Here is an 18,470-nt window from a genome sequence, read left to right on the forward strand (position 1 = left end):
TGCTTTCAGACTCCGGGATTTAATAGGAATCTACTCGACGTTATTTTTATCCTTGTAAATTTGCCTGTCTCTACCTCCACAAAAGGTGTTTTCTCTTGGTTACAAGATTTTGTAAAAAAAAATAAGATCCTGAGAAGTTTTAACAGACTGGTTGTGGAGAGTGGAGACCATATTTTCACTTGGGAAAATCGAGAACTAAGGGTGCCTTGTTAACTACAAAAAGTCGACCTTTTAAGAGAGAGATAATTATTTACTTGCCAGCACTTGTGAGGTCTTGGAATTCTTTTCACAGAACATAATGATAGCAGAATATTTGAATACTTTTAAGCTAAGATAAATGGTACTTGATCAGTAAGTGGGTGGAATTTGACTGTTGGAGCAAACTTGAGAGAGGGAGTCTCTCCTCCTCTTAATTTATCTAAACATATATTTGTATGTACAATCTCATCTCCTCAACATTTTACTACTGTTCTTCCACCTGCATTCAGTGGCCTCTTTAGTAGGTAGCTCTTGTACCTAGTAAAATGGCCACCAACTTGTTGACAATCATCTGCTGTTGTAATTCATCCACTTCAAAGTTTGACGTGTGCATTCTCTGGTGCTGTTCTGCATAACACTATTGTAAAGCTTAGTTATTTGAGTTACTGTCACCTTCCTGTCAGCTTGAACCAGTCTGGCCATTCTCCACTGATCTCTCTTATTAACGAGGCATTTTTGCCCAAAGAACTGCTACTCAATGGATTGTTTTTTGTTTTTCGTACCATTCTCTGTAAACTCTGGAGACTTGCACAGGAATATCTCAGGAGATCAAGTTTTTCGAGATACTCAGACCACCCCATCTGGCATCAAATTCATTCTACAGTCAAAGTCACTAGGATCACATTTCTTCTAGATTCTGATGTTTGGTCTGGACAACAGGCTTCAATGCATGCAGTGGCTGCCACGTGATTGGCTGGTTGAATATTTGCATTAACAAGCAGCTGTACAGGTGTACCTAATAAAGTGGTCACTGAGCATATATTTCACTTATATTAAAGAAAGACAACATGAGGAGCTCTCAAATACTCTATCATTTTAAAAAAATTGTCTGATTGTATGAGTGACATAAATTAAAGATTGCTGAATTTTGCCCTGAATGTGTTTGTGAATCCTTTAACAGGGTCTTGAACACCTTCAAAGCCTACGATGTGATTTGACATAGAGCAATTCCAAATTACCAGCATGCAACCCTCACTAAAGCTATGCCTGAAGCTACATCAGATTCCTCTGCCTGCGTTGTAATTAATGGTTCTTGCTCCGACCCGCTTTCTGTTAACCTCAGCATTCCCTAAGGATCAGTCTTTTCCACTCTCTACTTCCTTTGATATTAGAGACCTTCTTCACTTATCACCCAGTGTTATCCACTCTGACTTGCTGCTGATATCAGTCTCCACTTTAATTCCATCACTTGTCCTCATTGCACATAATTTCCCTGATCCTCCTGCTCTGCAATGGATTAATCATTACTGGGTAAAAATTACTGTCAGCGAGGTTATTCTTGAATGATTAGTCTGTTATTTTTAAGTCCTGTCTCATTATTTTATCAAAGGACCTAATTTAAATAATTTCTACAGTTCGATTTTGATTTGCCCTTTTTTAGTTAAGAATTAAAATATGTATATTTTGTTTCTTCCATGTTTCTACATATCTTCCGCAAATCTAATCAATTTCTAACTTTAAGAAAATAAAGATTTGCATTTTCATGAAAAGGTGCAGAAGGAGTTCACAACGGTATTGCCTGGATTAAAGAAAATTAGTTATCAGGAGAGACTGAATAAAAAAGTTGGATTTTTTTTTGGTATGTCAGAGGCTTATGGGGAATGGAAGGTGGTAACCTGATATAAGTGTATTAGATTATGAAAGGCAAAGATAGGGTTGATAGTCAGAGTCCCTGGGAGGAAATTTTAAATACTTGGGGGAATAGCTTAAAGATGAGTTAGTTTAAAGAAGATTTACAAGGAACATAATTTATACAGAGTGTGATAGGTGCCTGGAACACACTGCTGGAAGCAAATATAAATGCAATATTTAAGAGGTGTTTCACTACCTGAAAATTATAACTGCACCTTTCTTGCTTTCACTGATGCAAATTGGTCTATGATGTGATCAAAGTCAGATTTTCAGTTTTTTTCAGACCCAGGAATAGCCCGGAATGAAAGAAAGTCAATCACATGTATGCAGATTGGATTTGTTTGGATTGGCATCATGGTCAGCACCGACATCATCTGCTGAAGGTCCTGTTCCTGAAATATGCTGTCCTTTGTCCTATTCACATCCCTTTCAGATGTTGCAAAGCACATTATAACCAATGATGTCTATTTGAAGAGTACCCACTGTGGCAATGTGACAAAAGAGACATTTAATGAACTCCAATATATAGGATCTCAACACGAAGAGCATTCTTGTCCCCAAGGTAGTGGTCCCATAATCAGGTTCGATTGCTCTTCTCTGTGCCATGTTTACTGAACTGTTGGGGATACTTTCTTTCTGATAATCTGTCCTTAGTGCTGTGAGTTGAAAGGTGAATATTAACCAAGAAACAAGAGATGATTACGGATGCTCTTTTTTTCAAAATGGTACTATGGGCTCTTTTACATCAGAGTGTGAGACAATCGTGCGTGAGACTCTGGTTTAATAGCATCACCTGAAAGACAACATCTGTAACATTTCAGCATAACCTTAGCATTACATTGGAGCATGAACAGGAAGTTTTGTGTTCAGATCTCTTGACTAGAAATTGAATCTGTACCCCACTGAGCATGACAAGCTTTGCTATTACTCCTCCATTGGCTGTCAATTGTCCACCAGACTGAGAGTCCACAATCTATGGACTTACTTTCAAAGACTCTACAACTCATGTTCTCAATATTATGAATTAATTATTTTGTTATTATTTTTATATTTGCAGAATTTGTTGTCTTTTGCTCATTGGACATTTGTCCATCTTTGTGTGCAGTTTTTCATTGACTCTATGTTTCTTTGTATCTACTGTGAATGCCCACAAGAAAATTAATCTCTGGGTAATATATGGTGACATATATGTACTTCGATATTAAACTTACTTTGAACTCATCCTCCCGACTTTAGAAAAAACTTGCCTGATCATAGGATATAGGAGCAGAATTAGGCCATTTGGCTCATTTGGTCTTCTCCCCATTTATTGGTAAAATTGTTACTCAACCCAAAGCCTCTTCTTCACTTTACCTCTTTGTGAAGCCCAGATTTATGCTGGACAATATTTAGGTACAGAATTGGTAAACCAGTAAGTGTGAGTTTAGAACCTAATTGCAGTTTGAATACTAGAGTTCTATTGCAAAAAATAAAATCCATGAACTTAAAAGGGTATTTGAAAGGAGAATAGGACTGAAACTCAGCTGTCTCTCAGTAACGTGCTTTACAGAAGGACCTCCCTTCTGTCCTTACTCTGTCAAGTTTCTGCGTGACTCCACTCCTGATATTTGACCGACATTTGGTCACTAGGGTGCTCGACTAATCAAGAGTTGCATCAAGGTACAACAACTGAGAAAAGAATATAATGGATGGACAATATGATTCGATTAGGCCACCAATCCTGTTGTCTATCCATTCTGACACATGAAACTTGTCATAATGTTCCAATCTATTTCATTTTGTTCTGTCAATGGAACATAGACTTTTGGGAAGAGGCACAATTGGGTACAAGTGGCTCTGGAGGTCATTAGCATTTGCTTTCCCCCTATGAAGTGCCATGTTTCCAGGTCAAACATGGGAAATGGAAATCTATATTTTGCCATTACTACGTGATTTCAATAAATGAATCTGAGAGATACCACACCGAGAATGATTTCATGGTAGGTAGAAAGCAAAAATGACACAATCCTCCAACAAGTCTCTCCCTCCAAATGATATCATGAAATCTAGCAGTTCTTTCATTGTTTTGAATACCCTATTTAATATAAAATCTGAAGGAAAAGAACAGCTATTTATAATCCGTTTTATTGTATTGTAGTATCTCCACACATTGTATGTCAGACTGCTCACCTAGAACTGCAGTATTGAAGGAGATTAACTCCTTTTCTTTTCCGTCATTGTAGAAAGCAAGATGCCATGTGCCTGAATCCAGATACTGAACAAACACTGCTTCATTGATGACCAAGGTCTGGATGCTTCTCCTCTCGCGTGGCGATTCCATCACACTCCATTTTTCCTTGCCGTCAAGGCGCTCCATAAAATCATACTGAAACCAGAAACAAAAAGAGGTGCACTGTAAAACTTCCGTCAAATCAGTTCACATTTACCTTCATAAAAACATACTGAAATCAGAAACAAAAAGAAATGCTCTGGAAACCTTCCATCAAATCAGTTCACATTTACCTTCATAAATGTGATAATCTTCTCAATGATCTACTTAATTGAAGAGTTGTAGCTGAAGGAAGCAATTGAACTATAATCAGCTGTAAAAAAAAACACTTCTAATTCTGCTTTAGCACTGCTAAGTAATTCCATCATAATTTTCAGAGTATTTGCTTCACCAATTAATTTGATGATTACCGCTTGATAATCAGAGAGATTGTGTTACTTTATTAATCATCCTACATGGACATCATTGTGCTTCAAATAAACAAAAGAGGGTTGTTTTTATTTTGTATAATAGTATACAGCTGGTGAACCTGCAACTCATTGGTCATCTCTGAATATTTTTGTTTCAATCAAGTGTCTTTTGGCAGCTTTTGATCAGGAAGATATTGAAACCCAGCTGTTCTCTGCAAACGACTATAAGGCTGATCAATAAACAACAAATCCCTGTAAATGTCCTTGATTAAAGTTTCTTCCCAGAAAGAAAGAGACAGCATTTATATAATGAACTGAATTGAGCTTAATTTTAACCAGCCATTTCATGGAGAACTACGGGCTATCTGAAGTCAGTGACTCTGCACGCTTTGGACTTGTGCATGTTTGGTTACACATGGAGTCTGAGATGAACTGGAGATCAGGTGCTGCTGATACAGAGAGGACTCAGATGCATATTTTAATTGACCCATTACCTCAAGTCAAGTCAAGTCACTTTTTATTGTCATTTCAACCATAACTGCTGGTACAGTACATAGTAAAAATGAGACAACGTTTTTCAGGACCATGGTGCTACATGAAACAATACAAAAACTACAGTGAACTACGTAAAACAACACAAAAGCTAACTAGACTACAGACCCTGTAAATGTCCTAGATTCCCCCCTGACAGGAAACCTCCTCTCCACATTCACTCTCTCAAGACCTTTCAACATTCATAGGTTTCGATAGGATCACCCTCCTCATTCTTCTGAATTCAAGTGAGTACAGGCCCAGATCCATCAGTTGGTCCTCAAATGGTCACGCTTTCATTCCCGGAATCATTCTCGTGAACCTCCTCTGAACCTCCTCTCTAATGTCAGCACATCCTTTCTTAGATAAGAGATCTAAAACTGCTCACAATACCCCAAGTGAGGCCTTAGCAGTCTATAATAAAGCCTCAACATTACATCCTTCCTTTGAAATTCTAGTCCTCTCAAAATCAACACTTACCTTTGCAGTAAGGAATTTGCCTTCCTTACCACTGACTCAACCTGCAAATTAACCTTTAGGGAATCCTGCACAAGGACTCCTAAGTCCCTTTGCACCTTGGATTTTTGAATTTTCTCTCTATTTCAAAAATAGTCTACACTTTTATTTCTTCTACCAAAGTGCATGACCATACACTTCCTGACACTGTATTCATCTGTCACTTCTTTGCCCATTCTCCTAATCTGTCTAGGTCCTCCTGCAGACTCCCTGATTCCTCAACACTACCTGCCCCTCCACCTATCTTTGAATCATCCTAAACTTGGCCACAAAGCTATCAATTCTGTCATCCAAATCATTGATGTATAAGGTAAAAAGAAGTGGTCCCAACACAGACCCAGGCAGAGGACCACAAATCACTGGCAGCCAACCAGAAAAGGCTCCCTTTACTTCCACTCTTTGCCTCCTGCTGATAAGCCAATGCTCCACCATGTTTCTAATTAAAATTTTTTGGGTTTGTACTTCCCTTGTTAGTTATAATTTTTTGTTATTTCAATCTGAATGGTTTATAAATGTTTCCACCTATCTGAGGCAAACATTCAGTATGGAGCCCACTCCACCTTGTAGGAAATATCCTCTCTGTTGCTTCTTCATGGTCAGAACCAGTAAGGATCAGCGGGTGGGCACCACAAGTAGCAAGATTGGGCAGTGGGCCAGATCTGGACAGATTCAGTTTATTGTTTTATCACACCCTTCATACCATTAATGTGCAAACATGGCGGATGGTTAGCACAGCCAGAACATATAAATGGACAGTATGACACAAAACAACCAAGAAACTTCCCTAATGTTGACTGAATAATGTCCAAATTGGAAGTAAGTGTGTCTCTGAAAAACATACGCAAAATACTGGAGAAATTCTGCAGGTAAGGCAGCATCTAAGGAGGGGAATAAACAGCAATGTTTCAGGCCAAGACCCTTCATCAGGACTGGAAAGGAAGGGGGAAGAAGCCAGAATCAGAAGGTGGGGTGAGTGGAATGTGCATAAGCTGATAGGTGATAGGTGAATCTAGGTGAGTGGGTGGGTGGAGGAGGGGTAGGTGAAGTCAGGAGCTGGGAGATGGTAAGTCAAAGTGGTAAGGGGCTGAAGAAGGGAGTCTAAGAGAAGAGGACAGTGGATCATGGAATAACGGGAAGAGAAAGGGGCATCAGAGGAGGCAGATGGCCAAGTGAAGAGAAGAATAGGGGTGAGAGGGGAACCTGAATGGGCAATGGAAAAAGAGAGAAGAGGGAGAGGGGAAAAACTACTGGAAGTGAGAGAAATCAACGTTCATGCTACAGGCTTGGAGGCTACCTAGACAGAATACGAGATGTTGCTCCTCCAACCTGAGTGTGACCTCATCGTGACAAGAGTGGATGCCATGGATCAACATGTCAGAATTGGAAATGAAAGATGCATTGGAATGAGTGACAACCAGGAGATCCTGCTTTTTGTGGCAGGCGGAGCGAAGGTGCTCGATGAAGTGATCCTTCAATCTACATTTGGCCTCACTGATATAGGGGAGGCCGTACATTTTTATCTTGTTATCGTTATCTTTGAAAAGTACATAGTTTATATCATCATTACACTGAATAACAGCCTTGATCGTATGGATGCCATGAAGTTAGCTCGGAACAATTTACATTTATATAGCACATTTATTCTCAAAAAATAAACATTTCAAGATGCGTCATGAAAGTGTTTTCAAACCAAACTTGGTATCTACAATATCTGTTTAAAAAGAAAATTACAGGCTAACCACAGGTAATGAGCAAGTTCCATTACTGCACAGAGTCTTGCCATCTTCAGAAGTTTTCTGATGACTCTGCCATAGTTGGATGCATCAGCAAGGGAGATGAGGCTGAGTACACGGCTATGGAAGGAAACTTTGTCACATGGTGTGAGCAGAATTATCTGCAGCTTAATGTGAAAAAGACTAAGGAGCTGGTGGTGGACCTGAGGAGGGCTAAGGCACCGGTGGCCCCTGTTTCCACCCAGGGGGTCAGTGTGGACATGGTGGAGGATTACAAGTACCTGTGGATACGAATTGACAATAAACTGGACTGGTCAAAGAACACTGAGGCTGTCTACAAGAAGGGTCAGAGCCGTCTCTATTTCCTAAGGAGACTGAGGTCCTTTAGCATCTGTTGGACGATGCTGAGGATGTTCTACGAGTCTGTGGTGGCCAGTGCTATCATGTTTGCTGTTGTGTGCTGGGGCAGCAGGCTGAGGGTAGCAGACACCAACAGAATCAACAAACTCATTTGTAAGGTCAGTGACGTTGTGGGGATGGAACTGGACTCTCTCACGGTGGTGTCTGAAAAGAGGATGCTGTCCAAGTTGCATGCCATCTTGGACAATGTCTCCCATCCACTACATAATGGACTGGGTGGGCACAGGAGTACATTCAGCCAGAGACTCATTCCACCGAGATGCAACACTGAGCGTCATAGGAAGTCATTCCTGCCTGTGGCCATCAAAATTTACAACTCCTCCCTTGGAGGGTCAGACACCCTGAGCCAATAGGCTGGTCCTGGACTTATTTCTATCTGGCATAATTTACATATTACTATTTAATTATTTATGGTTTTATTACTATTTAATTATTTATGGTGCAACTGTAACAACAACCAATTTCCCACGGGATCAATAAAGTATGACTATGACTATTAAACAGATATCCATGGGTCAACTTTGTCCACAAGTGAGAAAATAGATCAAACTAACTTGATACTGTAACCAACCTCCACAGTATTGTACTGAATAGCATCAAAAGCACACAAGCCTAAGAAATAAAAAGTACTGAAGGTGGCAATAGAGAGAGATGAAACTAATTCTGCTGTTCATAAAAAAACAACAAAAACATGCATGTTGGACTTTTGAATTTAATAATATTATGGGTGCTTGTTCATATGTAGTAGTGCACATAATTCGGGAGCGACCTATAGTTACCAATTGTGCCTAGCTAACCCCCGATAATACAAAATAATGGGAGCTTCCTGCAGATCTTATCAATGTATTGTTCTCTACCAATGTGAAACACAATTGGATTTCTTGCATTTATTGAATGCAACAGCACCCTTTATATTTTATTCAACCTATTAGTATTCATTACAAAAGTGACATGTGACACAAATTTACTGTGAAGCTATTATTCAATCATAGACTTCAGATGATACCTACAAGTTTTCCTCTTACAATAGCTGAAGCCATCTGGACCCCTAGAAAAATACCCACCCTATTAATCATTTGCAAAGATAATTTCTAAATTTTACATAATACATCAGTGTGCTGAACAATAATTAGAAACACACTTAAGGAAATCCAAAGGGATACCAAAGGAAAAATTAAAATGCAAGTGTAATGATGACATTCCCACCAGCTCTACTGCCATTTGCATTAAAACCAGGAAGGAAAATACTTCTACTGATATACAACCTTTATAGACCTCAGATTGTCACAAAACATTGTATGAATTTTGAAGTGTTCAGACTGTTGTGCTGCATAAGAAGTAGCAACCAATTTGCACATAGCAAGGGCCCACAAACAGGAATGTGATAATAACTAGATAATTAGTTTTGTCATGTTCGCTCAGGGTTAAGTATTGGCCAGGACTTCAGGGAGAACTCCTTTTTCTCTAAACTGGATCTTCCAACATTCTTTCCAATGAGCAAATGAGTGCATGGCTTAATGAAGTCTCATTTGAAAGACAGTACATCTGATGTTGCAGGACTGCATTGCAGAGTATGTTTAATTTATTTTTCTGGAGAGATAATTTGAACAAACAGCCTTCACAGGCAGAATGCAAGGGAGCCACCTCTAAGTCGTGGTTAAATTTTATTTGGCCAACAGAGATTGAATGTGGAACCTTTACAAAATTACAAAATTAACTATAGACTTATATGTGTTTATGCTCCACATAATATTACTAGTATGTTGCACTCCTATGGACAAAGCCTGCTGCTGCTGTTTCTTTTGCTTTCCTAAATACTCTTTGATCACATTTATGCTAATTACCTCAAGCACTCCTTGCAGCCAATTCCACTATCTCATCAACATATCAGTAAAAACTTGAGTTCTTTATTGGATTAATTAGTGACTGCCTTATTTATGAATTCCAGTACAGTATAAGGAAACATTTAACAGCATGGTAGTATAGCAGTTAATGCATTGCTTTATAGTGCCAATGACAGGGGTTCAATTTCCTGCTGCTGTCTGTAAGGAATTTGTACATTCTCCCTGTGATTGCGTGGGTGTCTTCTGGGTGCTCCAGTTTCCCCCCACAATCCAAAGACATACATTGGTAAATTATGGGCATGCACATGCAGGTCAATTCTTTGAGTAATTATGCAGAAAGTTTGAAGTTAATAACTCATCTCCTTCTACCTTAGGCCACAACCTTATCAATCACCCCTGATGAGTTATTAACCTCAAACTTTCTGCATAATCACTCAAAGAGTTGAACTGCATGTGCATGTAAAGAGAGCTGTATAACTCATCTCCTTCTGCCTTAGGCCGCGAACTTATCAATCACCCATGCTGTGGACACTTTCTGGAGGTCCAAGATCCGTATGCTCCACGACCGCTGGACTAAGTGTGTAAATGTAGGAGGGGACTATGTCAGTTCTCAGGATATAAATTAAATTTACAGAAGTGTGAACTGCTTCCTTTAAACAATTTAATACCAACTGATATTAACCTTACTTTTAAAATTTTTAAATTTTAAGAAAACAATTTACGTATTTAGGAATAACAATTACTAAGAATTATAAAGATTTATTTAAGCAAAGTTTTTAAAGTTTATTGAATTATGTTAAAAAAAACACTTTCTAATTGGTCGCCTCTCTCTTTATCACTGATTGGCCAAATCAATTCTATTAAAATGAATATCTTACCTAAATTTATATACCTTTTTCAAGCTGTGCCTGTTTTTATTCCTAAATCTTTTTTTGACTCTTTGGATTCAATTCTTTCTTCCTATATATGGAAGAATTAAAAACCCTCGTATAAGTAAAGCTCACCTTCAAAAAACCAAACAGAACGGAGGATTTGTCTTACCCAATTTTAGGTTATATTATTGGGCAGTTAATATACGTAATATTATGTTCTGGATATATTACATTAACCGTGAGAATTGCCCTACATGGGTTCCTTTGGAAGTCAACTCTGTTACAAAATTTTCCATTATTTCTTTACTTGGATCCTTGCTTCCTTTATCTTTAAATAAACTAATTGACAATGTGGTGGTTAAACATACATTGAGGATTTGGTTACAGTTTAGAAAACATTTTGGTTTATTGAGATTCTCCCTCTCAAGTCCCATATTTTCTAATTGTGTTTTTAAATCATCTTTAATTGACTTATCTTTTAAAAAATGGGATAGATTGGGTATTAAGCGATTTCAGGATTTGTTTGACGGAGGAAATCTCTGTTCTTTTGTGCAACTTTCAACGAAATTTAACCTTTCCGACACTCACTTTTTCGATACTTACAGATTAGAGATTTTTTAAGATCTCAATTACTTACATTTCTTACAAGTCCAGATAAGAATATAATAGAGACAATTTTTAATCTGAAACCCTTTGATAACAGTTCAATATCTTACATTTATGGCCTACTGTTGGGACCGAAAAAGGCCTCTTTAGATAAAATTAAAGGAGATTGGGAAAAGGATTTACAGATTTTCATATCTGAAGAGAGCTGGAAGATTATTTTAAAATTGATTAATTCTTCATCATTATGTGCTTGTCATTCTTTATTACAATTCAAAGTGGTACATAGACTTCATATGTCTAAAGACAAGCTTTCCGTTTCTATGCAGATATTTCCCCTTACTGTGATGGGTGTACTAATGGAGTGGCCAAACTAATTCATATGTTTTGGACATGTCCGAAACTTGAAAAATTCTGGAAAGATGAATTTCAAACTTTTTCTGCACTTTTCAATGTCAGCTTTAAGCCCAATCCTTTGACTGCCGTGCGTGCTATTGTTGAGGATAGTGCAACAAAACTGAAGCCCTCTAATTTGCAGGTATTGGCCTTTATGTCTCTTATATCCAGGAGGATGATCTTGCTCAAGTGGAAGGAGGCCGCCCCGCCCACTCATGTTCAATGGCTATCTGACATTATGTTGTGCCTTGATCTAGAGAAGATTCATTGTTTCATTTCTGATTCTAAACATGACTTTCTAATGTTATGGGGACCTTTTCTGAATTATTTTTATAATTTTTGAACTGTTATTAAAGTATGGATCTGAGCCATTATTATTATAATATCATATGGTAAGGTATTTTTCTTTTTCCTTCTTTTTTTTAACCAACCAGCTCATTTTGGTAGTGGGGGTGGATTTTTAAAAATGAAATATAATTATTTTATTTTATTTCATTTCATAATTCAATCTTTTTTTATACATGATTGATTTGGAATACGGGATACTGTGATCATATTACTGTGATTTAAATGTAATTCGTATTATTTACTTGTATCCTTATGAATTTTGTGTTCATATTCATGCAATTTATCTAATATCAATAAAAATATTGAGAAAGAAAAATAAACGTGCTAAGTTTTCTAAAATTGACTCCTTCTACCTTAAGCTACAAATTTATCAATCACCCCTCGTAGGTGTCCCCTGCACATCCTCGGACTTTGTTGGTCGTTGACATAAATTAACATTTAACTGTATTTTTTTGATGTTTCTATGTACATATGACAAATAAAACTGAACTTATAACCTTTTCTTATCTGGCAATCAATTTATTCCATAAATAAAAAAATCCCCATTACACCAAATCACAGGATTTTCTTAGTTATTAGGAGGTCCACAGCAGTTAAATGAGATACCTCAATGCTCCAACCAATTTGTCACACTGTGATGAAAATGCATAATGTTTATTTGCTTCTACAATCCATTTTGCAGCTACTCGTCATAACCTTTTCAAATCTCTCATCATCTTTCAGCCAAATACTGCAGAGGCAGTAAGCAACAGCTAGAGGGGATGGAAATTGACGGATACAGTTATGCATTAACTTTGACAAAAGAAAATGATGCAGAGGAATTTACAACAAGAGAATGAGCAATATGTCGTAGGGTTTAGCAGGCCTACGGTCCATTTATAGGAATGCTTGGCTCTAGTGCACTCACTTCAGATATTTCTATTTGATGCAGTGTAGATTGGTAAAATAGGTGAATGATGAACAAAAGTTGTGTGAAATATAAATTTATTCTATCGATCAACCATTAGTTTAATATGATTACTTTTCATCATCATTATGTACTGTGTCATATGTCATGGATGATCATGGTCTCTCCATGACCGTCATTATTCTTGCGAAATTTCTCTACAGAAGTGGTTTGCCATTGCCTTCTTCTGGACTGTGCCTTTACAAGACAGGTGACCTCACCATTATCAACGTAAACACAAGGAATTCTGCAGATGCTGAAAATTCAAGCAACACACATCAAAGTTGCTGGTGAACGCAGTAGGCCAGGCAGCATCTCTAGGAAGAGGTATAGTCGACCTTTCGGGTCAGGACTCACCATTATCAATAGTCTTTAGAGATTCTTTGTCTGGGATCAGAAGTCACATAACCAGGACTTGTGATTTGCATTAGTTGCTCATATGACCATCCACCACCTGCTCCCATGGCTCCATATGACCCTGATTGGAGGTCTGAGCAGGTGTTATGCCTTTCCCAAGGGTGACCTGCAGGCTAGCAGAGGGAAGGAGTGTCTTACATCTCCTTTGGTAGAGACGTATCTCCACCCCGTCACCCATATGTGATTACTACATTTCTCATATGTTAACAATGGAAGGTTAAATATTACTGCACAATTAGAAGAATGAGACAGGTGCTTTGGGAAAGAATTTAGACCCATTTTATCCATTGTTGGATAAAAACTAGAAATTAATAATACAGTATATCACACATTCCTTGTCTCCAGAGTCTTTCTCTTTCATTCTACATCAAGCCTCTCACTCAATGTCACCAAGACCAATGAGCTGATTAATGACTTCAGGAGGAGGAAACCAAAGACTCATGAGCTAGTCCTCATGAACTAGCCCTCAAGTGAGGAAATTGATGATCCAGTTGCTCATGGAGATATTGAGGCATAGGACTTAAAGTTTATTGATTAGATTTGATGGGAATGATAGTATTGAATACTGAGCTGTTGTCAAAGAAGAGCCCGATGTATGGATCTTCGCTGTCCAGATGTTCCAGGGTTGAGTGAAGAGCCAGTGAGATGGCATCTGGTGTTAACCTGTTGTGACGGTAGGCAAATTGGGGTGGATCCAAGTTGCTTCTCAGGCAGGAGTTGATAAGTTTCATCATCAGTCTCTCAAAGCATTTATCACAGTAGATGTAAGTGCTACTGGATGATATTATTATCTTTTTCTTTTGTATTTGCACAATTTGTTGTCTTTTGCACATTAGTTGTTTGTCTATCCTGTTGGGGGCAGTCTTTCATTAATTCTGTTGTGTTTCTTGGCAATTCTGTGTATGGCAGCAAGAACATGAATCTCAGAGTTGTATATGGTGACATATACGTACTTTGACAATAAATTTACTTTGAACTTGGAAAAAAATAAAAGAAAAGCATTAAATCTAAATGATGAGAGATTGAGGACTTCTGAAATGCAAAGTTTCTGGGTATCCTCACTGAAGAGGAGAGAACACGGATAATAAATACCATTCATTCATGGAATGCCACAAGGGGAACAGTTTACAAAAGTATCAGTTTATAGTTCACTTATTATGAGGCATTCAGACCAGATCTGCAATCCCTGTGTGCAGGGATGGTCTCCTCATTAAAGGAAGGATGTAATTGTATTGGAAAAAGTTCAGCAAAGGTGTACTAGTCTGATAGCTGGTATGTCTTGGTTAACTTGTGAGGAAGGGTGGGGCAAGCTTGGTCTGCTGGAATGACCAAAGTGCATCAGATCCTGACGTGTGTCATGAGGGTGGATGAGAGTGAATGTTTCTTCTTGTGAGCAAGTCTGCAACTGGTGATCCCTGTTTAAACACGAGTATTTGATACAGAAGTTAGCTGAACCTTTTTCTCTGTGTTTGAAACTCTCCTTCAAAGAGCATTTTGTTTTGGCATTCCTTTAAGGCAAATGTAGAGATATTCTTGAAAAGCAAATGGTTGAAAGGTTACCAGGAGTAATGGGAACACAAAGTTATGGTTCAATTTGTGATCTTACTAAATTGAGGTGCAGGCTTGAAGAGACTTTTTGTACATTTGTATTTATTCCCAAGGCTGCTACCAATCAGCTAATATTTAAGATTGAAGACTGGTAACAGATGTCACATGTAGCAAGAATCCATGAGAGCATCTCATAACTATATAACTTTGCTAGGTGTTTGGTCACTAATTCTAACAATTTTCTCTCTGACTCCATGCCCTATTGTGTCTAATTGCACTCCTGTTATGTACCTTGGATTGAAGTTCTGTGTTAAAATCTTTCTATGCAAGCAAAGAGCACCAGTGAAATAGCTACATCAGGCTTAAAATGGAACAGGCTCATAAATTCACCGTGGGCATAATCGCTGCAAGAATTGATTTTGGGCTCAGGTTTTCACAGGCTCTCTAAAGACATATTACTTTGATGGAGTTTGTTTAATAGAAATCAATGGATAAAGAGAACAGGTTGTTTACTTTGGCTATGCCTACTTTTACTCTGTTGTTATGTGATGTATTGGGCTATTCCCCAAGAATCATAGGAAGTGCAAGCGCAGATGTTGTGTGACATCAAAATAAGGCTCAAATGCAAAGGCCCACATAAGGTAATGGGCTCTGAGTGTTCATTCTCGAAGCCCACACTCACATATGTTCATCCATAGTGCACTGATGAACTAAAAAATGAACTAATTTGTTCGCAGGAAGGTAAGAAAACTGAGAATGTGCTAGAACATAGAACATTACAGCACAGTACAGGCCCTTTGGCCCAAAATATTGTGTTGAACTTTTAACCTACTCTAAGATCAATCTAAACTTTTACTCATACATAACCCTCAGTTCTTATATCATCTATGTACCTAGGTAAGTTTCTTTAATACCCCAAATGTGGCTGCTCAATAAAGTTCAAAGTTCAAAGTAAATTTATTATCAAAGTACTCAAATGTCAACATATACTTCCCTGAGATTCATCTTCTTGTGGACATTGAATATAAATACAAATTCACACAACAGAGTCAATGAAAAACCACACAAAACAAACAACCACTGTGCAAATGACAACAGACCATAAAAATATGTAAAGAAATAATAATAATAATAAATAAATAAGCAATAAATATCAAGAACATGAGATAAAGAATCCTTTAAAGTGAGTCTATAGGTTGTGGGAACAATTTAGTGTTGGGGTGAGTGAAGTTATCACCTCTGGTTCAAGAGCATGATATTTGAGGGGTAATAAAATTGTTCTTGAACCTCGTGGTGTGGGTCCTGAGGCTCCTATACCTTCTTCCCGATGGCAGCAATGAGAAGAAAGCATGGCCTGGAAGATGGAGGTCCTTAATGATGGATGCTGCTTTCTTGCGACAGCACTCCTTGTAGATGTTCTCAATAGTGGGAAGGGCTGTAGCCACAACTTTTTGTAGATTTTTCATTCAAGGACATTTGTCTTTCCAAACAGGCTAAGATTCAACCAGTCACTGCGCATCTATGGAAGTTTGTCAAAGTTTTGAATGATGCGCCATCTCTTCACAAACTTCTAAGAATGCCATGCTTTCTTTATAATGGCACTTAACATGCAGGATCCAGGACAGATCCTCTGAAATGATGATGCTAAGCAATCTAAAGTTGCTGACACTCCCCCACCTCTGATCCCCTGACAACTACCCCTTACAGGGAGTTCCATGCACTTTAGACTCTCTGTGTGGAAAACATACCTTATAATCCTCCCTATACTTCTCTGCAATCACCTGAAAATTATGCCCCCATGTACTAGTAATTTCCACCCAGGGAAAAAGTCCATAAGTCCATAAGACATAGGAGCAGAATGAGGCCATTTGGTTCATATAGTGTGCTCTGCCATTCCATTACGGCTGATTTATTATCCATCTCAAACCCCTTCTTCTGCTTTCTTCTCGTAACCTTTGATGCCTTTACAAATCAAGAACCTCTGGCAACCTCTGCTTTAAATATACCCAGTGGCTTGATCTCCACAGCCGCCTGTCACAATGACTTCCACTGATTCACTATCTTCCTCCTCATCTTTTTTCTAAATGGACATCCTTCTATTCCAAAGCTGCACCCTCTACTCCTAGACTCCCAAGATATAGGAAGCATCCACTCCATGTCCACTCTATCTAGGCCTTTCACTTCTTGATGGGTTTCAAAGAGATCTCTGTCTCTTTTCATTGAAAGTTTTTCATCTCGTATGTCTCTATTAAGTCTCCTCTCATCCTCCTTCGCTTCAGAAAGAAAAATCCTAACTAGCTCAACCTATCCTCATAAGACATGCCTTCCAATCCAGGCAGCAACCTGGTAATGTCAGCATCGACATGGATGAACCTGCTACAATTCAGTATGAGTCAGAGCTTCATGGATACTGCAAGGGAAATAGGGAAGTGTGAGTGTGAGTGTGTGAGAGAGCGTGGGTGTGTGAGTGTGAGTGTGAGTGTGCATGTGCGTGTGCGTGTGTGTATGTCTGTGGGTCAAGCAAGGAAATTGAGGAGAAATAATATCACATGCTAAACCATGAAGCTGCCTACAGTACTGTGCAAAAGTCCTAGGCACATATATATAGCTAGGGTGCCTAATCCTTTTGCACGGTACTGTATTTGTCAACATTGAACAGAGAACAATTTTGCAAATCTGACGGGAACAAAGAATGTTTGGAATGGCGAGAGCGAAGCTCCATGGGAACGGCATGGGACAGATGGCAGAGGAGTGTCGGAGCGGGGGTTGGCGTGGGTACAGAGACACCCAGCCCTGAGACATTAGGCAAGGTCACTTATTCCCAAACAATTTCTTTATTGTTCATTACAGGATGTCTCTCTGGTGTTTCCTGCTCCCTTCCCTCTCCCTTCCCCATTTCTTACCCACGATTCCCATCTCCCTGACCCTTTCCCACTCTCAGTCCACAACAGAGATCCATATCAGAATCAGCTTTATCAATACTTACATATGTCATGAAATACATATTTTGTGCAATACATAAAAGAACTACAATACCGTGCAAAAGTCTTAGGCACCCTGGATATAAACATGTGCCCAATACTTTTGCATGGTACTGTATTTTGCAGATACACAGTACTTAACACATATTATCTAGTCATTAGCACAATGCTGTTTATGCTGCATAGTGATGTTTATGAGAGTATGCTGCGTACTAATCAGAGGTTGGCTTTTCTACACTTTTAAACATACTTCGTTAGCAGTTAAGTAATTTGAGATGGTCAGAATTTGTGATAGATGTCATACTAGTGCAAAATCTTCATATTCTAATTTAGAAAATGGACAAACCTCTTTGTGTTATTTTCTGAGCTACCGCCTTGTGTTTCTGCCTCACGCCTTGTGTTTAGAAATCACTCCTTGGGCTGACAGCCTCATTACTTGTTGAAACGTGTAAGTAAGAGGAACCTCAATGAAATCTCAATCTATAGCGATCAACGGAATGCAGCAATTTCAAGCAATCAACTAGATTCATAACAGTTTTCAGGATTGAGATTCTGTGGCGCAGAACAGCAAGACATTAGTTGTACGTAATGAGTCGTCCTGTCAGGTCTCATTTATAGTGTGCGAGGCTCATGCATTTGAAGTCTCCCTCTTTTATTCATGCAATAATGCCAGAATATCATTGTAAATGGTAGTTTGTTTCCTTTTTAAAGTTGAATAGAATAGCAATCGAAGTGACTGGGCACTT

The 18,470-nt window shown here is 38.5% G+C and overlaps 1 protein-coding gene across 4 annotated transcripts in view; it reads right to left on the bottom strand.

Moving 5' to 3' along the window:
- Positions 1–18,470, bottom strand: part of tenm2a (teneurin transmembrane protein 2a) — a 588,582-nt gene that overhangs the window by 160,640 nt on the left and 409,472 nt on the right. For all 4 annotated transcript variants that reach the window (XM_072264025.1, XM_072264023.1, XM_072264022.1 and 1 more), the window contains one exon: positions 4,060–4,255. In XM_072264025.1, the coding sequence (XP_072120126.1) occupies positions 4,060–4,255 (196 nt within the window). The remainder of the gene's footprint in view (positions 1–4,059; positions 4,256–18,470) is intronic.

The sequence above is a fragment of the Mobula birostris genome, chromosome 7, assembly GCF_030028105.1.
Source record: "Mobula birostris isolate sMobBir1 chromosome 7, sMobBir1.hap1, whole genome shotgun sequence".
Classification (NCBI taxonomy): Eukaryota; Metazoa; Chordata; class Chondrichthyes; order Myliobatiformes; family Myliobatidae; genus Mobula; species Mobula birostris.